Raw genomic sequence first — 11,310 nt, 5'->3', positions numbered from 1 at the left:
CCAGTTCAGGCTACTGTGGCCTGAGGGCGGTGCTTTGATAAGTGAAATCACTGCAGGTATGTTCAACATTCACTTCTTAGGCAAGCCTAAAACCTGTTTTTAAAAAAATGTGTGCGTGTGGGCCAGACCCAAAGCAGCCTGGGACCTTTCAGACAGGCACCACCTCCTCTGGCTGTTTCTGAGGCCATCCAGAGGCCAGGGTCCAGAGGAGCTGAAAAGACAGGACTGCAGAGTCTGGGACTTTGTGTAGACGTGTCTGTAGCGCGGAGGGTGGGAGGGAGGCAAGGAAGGAGGGGAGGAGGGCGTTGGGAGCAGAAGCCCCACCTTTCATTCCAGCAAAGAGCACCAGCAGAGCAGGAATGACTCACAGGCGCGGGAGCTCAGGTTCCCACAGGTGAGGCGACAGACTGCTTTCCCCGGAAAACGCCGAGGCGCTCTCTCCGCCAGGAGCGGCCTTGGCAGGGTGCTGGCGCGCTCCGTCTGCGCGGTCTGGTCTCTGGGGCCAGGCCTGGGTTTCCCTCATGTATGGCCAGAGCCCTACGCGTGCTGTGCTTTTTCTCCTTGGCGTACAGCTCACAGGTAAGAGCTCGCGGGCTTCTCTGAGCATTTCCTCCACTGCCTACCCTGTAAAGTTAGCTCACTGTTGCAGAAGTTGCAGGAGTCTTTTACTGGAGCCTGAGCCACAGTGACATTTCGCTTTAGTGTTGACTTTAATGAAACTCAAGTGGGGGGTTGTTTTGGGGGAACTGCTTTTGGAAAAACAGGTTTCGGTGTGTTCTGGTTGCCAGTGATTGGGGCACAGAGCGGGTTTTCTAATCTCAGGTTACACTCCATTTTTTGGTGGCTGCTCTCCACCCCCTACTACAGGCAGAACCCGGCTCTTGGATTTCTGTGTGTGGGTCTTGTCTGAGACTCTGGGCAGTATTGGGAAACTGGAGACGGTTAAGGAGAGAGACCCACTGTGGCTTGCTAACTGCCCCAACATGCACATACTAAATGTAAATATGCTAAAAAAAAATGCTACATGGTATAAAGTTTCCAGGGTACAAGCAAGCTAAACTGTCTGGGGCTGATTAATTCCGTTTTTTTGCAGAAGACTAGGAATAGTAGGAAATTCACTTAACAAGGACCCTTTCTGAAAAACTTACTGCTAGGGGACCATTATACACATAAGGTATTATGGTTAATCTGAACAGAGGTCTAATTAGTTTTAATTTTTTTGTTTCTGCCTTTAATCTTATTTGCCAATGTTTATAGTTTGTTAGAGCAGTTTTGAAGGTACCATGAGGCTAGGGTATCCTGCTTTAGAGAAGGTGTGACTGCTAAGTAAAGTTTATGGTGTGCTATTTTTAGCTGTTAAATGAATGGGAGGGTCAAGGTTACATGTAGGTAGGAATATGTGGTGGGTGAAGCTGAGTTTGAGTGAGAGCTGGGGCATCTCAGATCTGTTTGATGCCCTACTCAGACCTTTATTTTGGTAGTGTCAGCAGAAATTCTCTTAAGACACATCTCCTGTTAACCCTTCATTGCCTTTTTTCCATTGCAGCTCTTTGGCCAGTAGCAGCTGTGGAAATTTACACTCCCCGGGTGCTGGAGGCTGTCAATGGGACAGATGTCAGGTTAAAATGCACTTTCTCCAGCTTTGCCCCAGTGGGTGATGCTCTCACGGTGACCTGGAATTTCCGTCCTCGAGATGGGGGCCCTGAGCAGTTTGTAAGTTTGGGGCCCTTGATTAGAAAAATAAGCCAGTCCATTTCTCCTGGCCCTTTTATATTTTTCTTAGCGATAAGTACAGGGTAAAGCTGGGGAACAATTCTTGGCACACAGAACTGAGAGGCTGGTGAGGGGGAAAGCCAGAGATTGTTGCAGGAGAACTGCAGACCGGGCAGTCAGGCTTGCTGTTTCTCTTTTTAAGTTTTTTTTTTTTTTTTTTTCACGTGGACCATTTTAAAAGTCTTTACTGGATGTGCTCCAATATTGTTTCTGCCTTATTGTTTTGGTATTTTGGCCACAAGGCACGTGAGAACTTAGCTCCCTGACCAGGGATCAAACCCACAGCCTGTGCACTGGAAGGTGTTTCTCTTCTGCTCCTGCTATCTCAGTCTCCCTGCCCAGGTACCGAATAAACCCTTTGGTCATGACTCCTCTCTAGGTTTTCTACTACCATGTGGATCCCTTCAAACCCATGAGTGGGCGTTTCAAGGACCGAGTGGTCTGGGATGGCAACCCTGAGCGGTATGATGTCTCCATCCTCCTCTGGAAGCTGCAGTTTGATGACAATGGGACATACACCTGTCAGGTGAAGAACCCACCTGATGTTGATGGACTGATAGGGGAGATCCAGCTCAGCGTCGTGCAGACTGGTAGGTGACGCAGAGACAAGTGTTTTTGGAAAGTGTGAGAGCTTGTAGAAAACAGAGGGGCAAAGTTTTGTGATGGCTGAAAGAGAAGAGAGGAGGACCAACTCTTTGGATCTGGAAATTGCAGAGGAAGAGTGAAGAGTCCTGGGGTAAAAAGAGAAAGGCTTTGTTTGGCTGTGGAAAGAAACAGAAAATAAGGCAAAGGGACCTAGGGAATCGGTTACAAAAATGGCATTGAGATCGTGAAAGGGAGAGGAAGCAACTCTCTGATAAAAGGCTAACAATAAGTCCATTCATCCACTCATTTAGTCACAAGATACTATTGAGTACCTACTCACTGTCCAAAGTGCTTGACAGGTACTATCTCATTTAATTCTCACAATCACTGTTGGAAGTAGATACCAATAGTGGTAGTTATTGTTTATCGCGCCCTTCCCACATGCTAGGAGATTTATGTAACACATCTAATCTTTGTTGTTTTTCAGTGCTAAGTCATGTCCAACTCTTTGCGACCCCATGGATTGCAGCGTGCCAGGCTTCCCTGTCCTTCATTATCTCCTGGAGTTTGCTCAAACTCATCTCCATTGAGTTGGTGGTGCCATCCAACCATCTCATCCTCTGTCTTATCTTTACACATATCAATTTACTGTGCTCTTAGTGCTTCCCTCCCCCCTTATTACTAATGAGGAAACCAATGCTCATACAGGTTAAGTCACTTGTCCAAAGTCATGGAGCAGATAAATGGAATCACTCAGAACTCAAACCCAAGCATCTCTGTCTCCAAAATTGTGCTCCATCTAATGCACTGTATTGCCTGCAGGCCTAGAAAGGACAACCTGGAAAACTGCCAGATAACAAAAAGAAAAGACCACAGAACTTGAGAGTTGTAAATTTGGGTCTGAGTCACTGCTACAGTTTATCAGCTATAAATAAATTTTTTTCTTCTGTAAAGTGAGAATAATAGAGCTAAGATTATGATGAGGATAAAAATGACATAATAAAAGTAAAAATCCCCAAAGTCTGAATTGTACTGAAAATTATAATAGCTACCATACATTGAAAGTATTATGTGCAGGCACAGCATGGAACAATTTAAATAAGCAATTTTATTTTTTATAAGAACTCAAGAAATGAGTATTGTTATCTTTACTTTATACATTGAAGAAACTGAGGCTCAAAAAAAAAGTTAACTACCCAAGTCACATAGGAGCTGGTATTTTAACCTAGCTGTCTTTGGTGTATTCTCTTAACCAACACGTTACTGTCCAAAACATAAAAGCCTATAAAATGGTATGAATTCCCCCTTTCAGTCCTAGTATCATCCTTCAAGGTCCTATCAATAGAGAGCTGTGTGACCTTGGAGAAGTCATTTGAGTGTTGAAAGAAGTAATGTAATGTCTTTGGGTCTGTTTCTTCTTTGCAAAATGAACAGGTAGATAAGAACCCACGGGTCTTAAACATACTAGGATGACTACTCTGAGGACCTAATGAAAGCCATAACCCCTATTTACCACAAACAAGGCACACAATCTGACATGGATTTTGTGGGTTTGTTCTCCTTCACCATGCCCCCCCCCCCTTCCCCACCCTCTTCCTTTACAGACTCGAGGCTGGGGAACCCCTGGGCTAGATATTCGCTAATGTCTTTTCTAGCTCTGTAGGTTTTTTGAAATTTAAATCAGAAATCAAGCTCAAGATCAAGAGACCCAGCCTTCACAGTCTCTAACCTTTTTTAGGGACCCTTCCCTCTGGGTTCTCTTACATCATTGATCCACTAGACTACAGTTACTTGTCTCTGTTTCCTGTGGGTATCAGTTCCTTGAAGGTAATGTCTTTTCTGGCTTTGTATTTCCACTAAAGTACTAGAACATAATAAGCTCTTAATAAACCTGAATAAATGACTGACTGAATGACAGAGGTGAGGATTCAGGGAGAAATCAACACTGGATTTGATTAGGTCAGCAATAACCTTACCCCATTAGCTAGGTTACCTGCCCCCAGTGATTCTCAAATTTTTTGCATGCATCAGAATCACCTGGAGGACAAGTTAAAACAGATTGCTGGGCCCCACCTGTAATTGGGTAGATCTGGGGTGGGGCCTGATGGAACTCGCCTTTCGAAGTTCTCAAGTCATTCTGTAGCTGCTCCTCCTAGGACCATAGTTTGAGAACCACTGAAGTGCCTCTATGGCTTTCCTATTGCTACCAGAGTTTACACAGTTAATATGGTAGAAGAAAGGAATATTTCATTTGGTGAAAACACATCCCTATTATATCTTTAGATTTCATCACAGTCCTCCTCTTCAGAATCCCAACCTGATCTTTTCTCCTTACAGTTCGCTTCTCTGAGATCCACTTCCTGGCTCTGGCCATCGGCTCCGCCTGTGCACTGATGGTCATAATAGTAATTGTGGTGGTCCTCTTCCAGCATTTCCGGAAAAAGCGACGGGCTGAAAGAGCTCATAAAGTGGTGGAGATAAAACCGTAAGGCTGGGCAGTTCTGGAAAAGTCTTCTAACACTGTTTTATGGCAACTCTTGGTATTTTATAGCGGGGCTAAATCATTCTTGAACAAATGTCCTTTCTTTTGGGTAAATCTCATACAGAATTCAAATCCACAGGATGGATAAATTAGGGTGTGAATTAGTAACTTTAGCTGTTTCTGTATTGAAATACAGTTGATTTACACTGTTGTGTTAGTTTCAGGTGTAAAGTGATTCAATTATTTACATATATACATATATTCTTTTTCAGACTCAATTCCCTTATAGGTTATTACAAAATAGTGAGTGTATTTCCCTGTGCTATACAGTAGGTCCTTGTTGGTTCACTATTTTATACATTATAGTGTGTATATGTTAGTCCCAAACTCCTAATTTACCCCTCCCCAGCCCTTTCACCCTTGGTAGCTGTAAGTTTGTTTCCTCTGCGGTGTTTAGTTTCTTAATTTTAGGGAAGATTTCATCATAGGCTTTCTTTACTATGTAGGATTTGATATACAAAAATTTGCTTATGTAAAGCTTTTCTAGGATATTCCTTCCTTTTAATGTAAAGCATACATTTCTAAGAACCACTGGGTTGTCCGCAGGGCCTCTGAATCAGTGCCTAGGAAAGACAGCCATGCTGATGTAAGGTACATTATATATATATATATATATTTTTTTTTTTTAGATAAAATGTACATATAATAAAATTCATTATTTAATGTTCACAAAGTTGTGTAACCATTACTGCTAATTCCACAACATTTTCATCACTTCCAAAAGAAACTCCATACCTTTTAGCCATCACTCCCTAGCTTCCTCTCCCACCTGCCCCTGACAACTACCAATCAATCTGCTTTCTGTCTCTATGGATTCTCCTGTTCTGGACAGTTCATGTAAAGGGAATCATATAACATGTGACCTTCTTAAAAAAAATTACATTTTTGTAATTTGAAAAAAAATTATTTTTTTATTATTTTAAAAAATATGTGACCTTTTATGTCTGGCTTCTTTGACTTAGTATAATGCTTTCAAGGTTCAACCATGTGATAGTATGTCATTCCTTTTTGTGGCTTCATTATATTCCATCGTATTCACATACCACGTTTAAAAAAAGTACTTATTTTTTAATTTATTTGGCTGTGTCAGATATTAGTTGTGGCACATAGGAACTTTGCTCACAGCATGAAAGGCTTCTCTAGTTGCAGAGCACAAAGGCTTCTCTAGTTGCAGAGCACATAGGCTTAGTTGCCCCAGGGCACGGGGCATCTTAGTTCCCCAACCGGGTGTTGAACCCATGTCCCCTTCATTGGAAGGCAAATTCTTAACCACTGAGCCACTAGGGAAGTCCCCACATTTTGTTATTTCATTCAATTGATGGACATTTAAAATTTCCCCACTTTTTGACTAGTAGGAGTAATGCTACTATGAACATTCATCTACAAGTTTCTGTGTAGGCATATGTTTTCAATTTTTTGGAGTATATAAACAGGAGTGGAATTACTGGGATATATAGTAACTCATGTTACCTTCTTGAGGAATTGCTGGACTATTTTCCAAAACAGCTGCACCACTTCATATTCCTGCCAGCAATGTATGAGGGTTCCAGTTTGTCTACATCCTGAACAATACTTGTATTGCCTGTCCTTTTGATTATAGCCATCTAGTGTGTGTGAAGTGGTATCTCATTAAGGTTTTGAATTGTATTTTTCTAACGACTAATGATGTTGGGCATCTTTCCATGTGTTTATTGGCTATTTTAATATCTAATTTGGAAATATATTATTCAAATATGTTACATATTTGAATTTTTGAATATTTGAAACCATTTCCAAGTTAGGGTATTTGTCTTTTTATTGTTACGTTTTGAAGGTCTTTATATTTTTTGGAGTATACAAAAGCACCTTGTTAGATAAAGGATTTGCAATTATTTTCTCCCATTCTGTGGATTGCCTTTCCATTATCGTGACTGATGTCCTTTGCAGCACAAGTTTTACAGTTTAGTTCTTATATTTATGTCTTTGATTCTTTTATTATTATTTTTTTGATTCATTTTTAATTAATGAATTTTTAATTCATTTAATTAATTATTGTATATGGTGTGAAGTAGGAGTCCAAATTCATTCTCTCACAGAGTAATTTTTTTCAGCTGTCCCAGCATCATTTGTTTTTTTCCCCTCAAGAAATATTTACAATAGTAAACAGAACTGATTTTTAAGGAGCTTAATGAACCCAACTCTGAGCTGATTTGAATAGAATACAATTGATAAACATGACTTCTAGGTCAGTCTTTGTTTTTGTTTGTTTTGGTTTTAATTTTATGCTTTTTACTTTTTTGAATAAGAAGTAGAATTAGAATACTAATGCTAAACTAAAGTGTCTGTTTTAAATACCTGGAGTTCCCAAATGATATTCCCCTCTAGAAATATTCTGAAAAGGGTCATGTGGAGGCATGAGTATTGTTAGACAGTACTAGTGGTTTAGTGCTCTGTAAGCCTGATCTACTCCCAGGTGCATATACTTCCCCAAATTTGGGGGAATATATCTAACCTGAAACTTTGTATGATTTGCCTCCCTTGTTCCTTGTCTTGTTCTCCTGACATTGGTTTCTGCTTCTATGTTACAGAAAAGAAGAAGAAAAGCTCAACCAGGAAAAAAAGGCTTCTGTTTCTTTAGAATACACTGATTAACATTCTTACATGGTAAGTTTCACAACTGGGTTGCTTTCTTTCCTTAGCTTACTTGCATGTTTAATCTCTACTGTAGATCTCCTAGATGATATGATTGTTAGGTGTTTCCTGTATGAAATGAGAGGAGCTGGGCAGAAAGATAAAAGTCTTTTCCTGTGTTATGGATGGCTTTCCCTTTGAGTCTGTTTTGTGCAAAGGACTAGAAAGCTAGAACCTCCTATCATTAAAGCTGAGAATTCTATGATTATTTGAAGCTTTGAGGTTATATTTACCACCCTTAAGAATAATAAATTAACTTTCAATATGTAAGTAAATTTTTTTTTAATGAAAGAATATTTGCTTTTTTCTTTTCTTTTCTTGTAAACTAATCATGGCAGTTAAGAGTGACTCAATAGATATGCTCGACATTTTGACAAGAGAACTTCTATATTCTTTGGAACTGATTTCAACTCCTCTCATTTAGTTATTGGGACTATGAACCCAATTATAGTGGTGTGTAATTTTGTTTTTCCAGTTTTTAGGTTTATTAGGCTTAAAAGGTAGGTTGATTTATTTTAATATGATTATAATTTCTATTCCCTGAAGTTGATCCACTATTATCATTTGCAAAAAGAGCCACAGTTTTACAGCCTAAAGCTCCAGTGAAAGTTCACAAGAATTTATAAAAAAAAGAACATGGAGAAAAATGATTCTATTGTAAACCTAGGGGAAAAAAATTGGTATCACAGAGATTTTTACCAAGGGCTATTTTTAAAATCAAGCAGATTTTCTAAGTCAGGGGCATGGAAAATAAAGACAGAGGCTGTTTAAGATTAAAAGAAATTTAAGAGAGTGATACAATCAAGTGCAGTGTATGATCTCTGACTGGATGGATACTAGTCTGAATGAACTAGTTGTAAAAAGAGTTGGGGGTACAACTGGGAAAGTCTTAATATGAAAAATGTCAATATGGATAATATTAGAGAGTTATCATTAATTTTTATTAGGTATAATAAAGATATTGTGCTTACACAGGAAGACATCCATATTTTAAAAATGCATATTGGAGTACTTATGGGTAAAATGTCAGTAATTTGTTTTAAAAACTCTAGCCCCCCCCATATATGTTATTTATAGCAGGTACAATTTATAGCTATACAATTAAGTGAGAGTGTATTCTACACACTGACTTCTTTGCTTTTCTGTATATTTGATTTTCTTTATTATAAAGGGGTTGGGGGGAGACAGAGAGAGAATGTATATATGTGAGTAAGCAGATATTGATCATCCAAGGGTCTAGGGAAGGCAGGGACTATGACTTAAGGACACTGACCCTGAGAACGATGTAATAAAGATCAGGAAATTTTTTAAAAAGTTAAATTAGGAGAGGACAAATATACTTAAGAATATTTTTCTTCACAATGGAAAGTAGATCTAGTAATATGTATGTCTTCATGTCAGGTACTCCTATTGCACTGTTGCTAAATGCATTATCCATTTAAACTTCTGCTTTGTATTTCAGGAAGCTGAATATTTCCCAGAACAAGAACCCTAAGATACGCTGGAGTTAATGGAAGCTTTGCTTTGGCTTTTCCAGTTGTGACCTGTCTTCCAACCAGCGCTGCAGTATATAACCACCTAGACGAGCAACGTTCCTCTGGAGCCAGCATAGGGCCCTTCTTGAGCAGATAGCACCAGACTCAGAAACAGCTCTGTTACTAAGGTTTTATTTAATTTCAGAGTGCAAATATTTTTCAAATGCTCACTAGGTTTTGTATACTAAGAAGCTATATTTTTGCCCTGAAACATTCCTTGTGGATTATGATTTATATTCACATATATTGGCCTCAAATGAGATAAAAACCAAACTGTCTGTCTCGTTTACTTTGATATATTAATTTTAGAGCAGTGTTCTAGCTACTAAAGTTAACATCTTTATTCTTTCCTTCTCACATGCTTGGTTAAAAGGTGAGCTAATTCTCTCAACAGTTTTGATTAATTAACAGAAAATCCTAAATTCAAACTGTTAAAGAATAGTTTGATTTTTATGGCTCTCCTTAAGTATGAGACACATCTTATTTTATTGAATTTCTTTCAGTACCCTAGATGGCAGGTTTTTGTTTTTGTTTGTTTTTGGTCAGTTGACCCAAGGTTTACAGTAGCACAAGCCGAAACCACAGAATAACTAGGGAAGGTGACATAAATGCTAATAGATTGACAAATGCCACCTCAGGATGAAATGCTTGTCACCTTTTTTCTGTGCTCTTGATAAGTGACCCATAGCTCTGATTTTTCACAAGCAGTGAATGACTGTTTAGCTTACTATATTCCCCACTTCCAATTCACTTATTTATAACAACAGAGCAAAATCTATGCTCATTTGTAGACTGGAATCATTAAGCAGTTAAATGGAAGGATTCTGAAGTAGTATATTACAATTTAAGAATTTAGGGCTAGTGAAAAAAAATCAACCCTAAATGGTGATAATTTTCTCTAGTGTTATACAAAGCTCTGAGAACTGGAAGAGATTAAATTTTTTTCTTTTATATATTTTTTGTTTTAATACAGCTTGATACTTTGATTTCACCAACTAGGCTGAAAATGTTATTTCTGTTAACAAACTGGAGTTTCAAAGCAGTTTATTTGTATTTAAAGATGATGAACTTTGATTTTTTTCCCCAATACTAAAAGAAACCCACCCTGGTATAATTTACTTATGAACTTGAAATGCTTCTCTTACCTGTCTCATTTTGCCTTTTATGCTGTCTAAAAAAGTGGTTTTAGTACCCAGTTTTGAAACTAAAAATCAAATTTAAAGTCCATATTACCTTTCATTCACATTTTCTTTTTTTCTCTATATTAAATCTTTGAAAATATAGTAACTGGATATTTCTTCAAACAGATGGCCTGGATAAAATGTAAAGAGGTAGTTAAAAACTCATGGAAGGTGTTTCCAGTGAAACTTGTAGTTTCTGTGTCTTGGTTAAATGCTCAAGGGTTAATACAGCCCCATTGTTCAGTGTCTTCTACTTAAAGAGAACTTTTGTATTGTAATTTATTTTTTATTGTGCCTTAAACACTATGTAAATAACTGTCAGTAATAAAGCATTACAATTATATAATTTGCTTATATGAAAATCTAAAATTTTTACATAGCAGGTAACAGAAAACTGATGGGAATGTATTTTACCTCTATTGAAAAATTTTCTAAGGGGCAGCCTGGAAGTCAATAATAGAATTAGTTTCTACTGGATAAATAAAACTATATGAATTTCCACAGAATTTTCACATTGCTTTGAACAACAGAATTGAGCACAACAAACTACTTAGTTTGGGGACTCTTTTGAAGGAACAGTAAGTATCATCTCTTCCATCTGATACTCTTACATTACCTTCTTAATAGAGAAAACTACCAGCTTTCAAATCTAGTAAAGAAATGCGAGTTGAAAAATGTAAAGTTATTAAATACCCCAAAAGTTGAAGCATATTTTCGTTCCCTTGCTTTCATTAAACATATGTAGATTCCAGGAGAATAGACTAATAATTAAAGGACAGTACTATCCCATTTCTTTTTCAGAAGAATCTGACATCACCTCTTCATTTCACTTCAAGCACTGTGAAAACACTTTGTCGCTTTTCTAACCAAAAGAAGCATAAGTCTCAGCTCCTTTTTGTAATGATTTCATCATTGCCACTGTCAGCAGAAACTTAAATGAAAGAAGGTGAAGTCGCTTAGTCGTGTCCGACTCTTTGCGACCTCATGGGCTGTAGCCTACCAGGCTCCTCCGTCCATGGGATTT

At 38.3% G+C, this 11,310-nt stretch overlaps 1 protein-coding gene across 4 annotated transcripts; it reads left to right on the top strand.

The window, feature by feature from the left end:
* The first annotated feature begins 271 nt into the window (after positions 1 to 271).
* MPZL2 (myelin protein zero like 2) lies at positions 272 to 9,383 on the top strand. 4 transcript variants are annotated; one of them, XM_061145146.1, is made up of 7 exons: positions 281 to 579; positions 1,547 to 1,713; positions 2,153 to 2,363; positions 4,696 to 4,843; positions 5,447 to 5,491; positions 7,468 to 7,543; positions 9,033 to 9,383. In XM_061145146.1, the coding sequence occupies exons 1-6, from the start codon at positions 522 to 524 to the stop codon at positions 7,529 to 7,531; spliced, it is 693 nt and encodes a 230-aa protein (XP_061001129.1). In that variant the 5' UTR covers positions 281 to 521; the 3' UTR covers positions 7,532 to 7,543; positions 9,033 to 9,383. The 4 variants fall into 4 exon arrangements, with proteins under 4 accessions (XP_061001150.1, XP_061001141.1, XP_061001129.1 ...); XM_061145167.1 differs by lacking the exon at positions 1,547 to 1,713 and having other exon boundaries at positions 272 to 579; XM_061145153.1 differs by lacking the exon at positions 5,447 to 5,491 and having other exon boundaries at positions 285 to 579.
* The last annotated feature ends 1,927 nt before the right edge of the window (positions 9,384 to 11,310 follow it).

This window comes from Dama dama, chromosome 1 (genome assembly GCF_033118175.1).
Source record: "Dama dama isolate Ldn47 chromosome 1, ASM3311817v1, whole genome shotgun sequence".
NCBI lineage: Eukaryota > Metazoa > Chordata > Mammalia > Artiodactyla > Cervidae > Dama > Dama dama.
The sequence above is the reverse complement of the archived record's forward strand: the minus strand, read 5'-3'. Positions and strand labels throughout refer to the sequence as shown.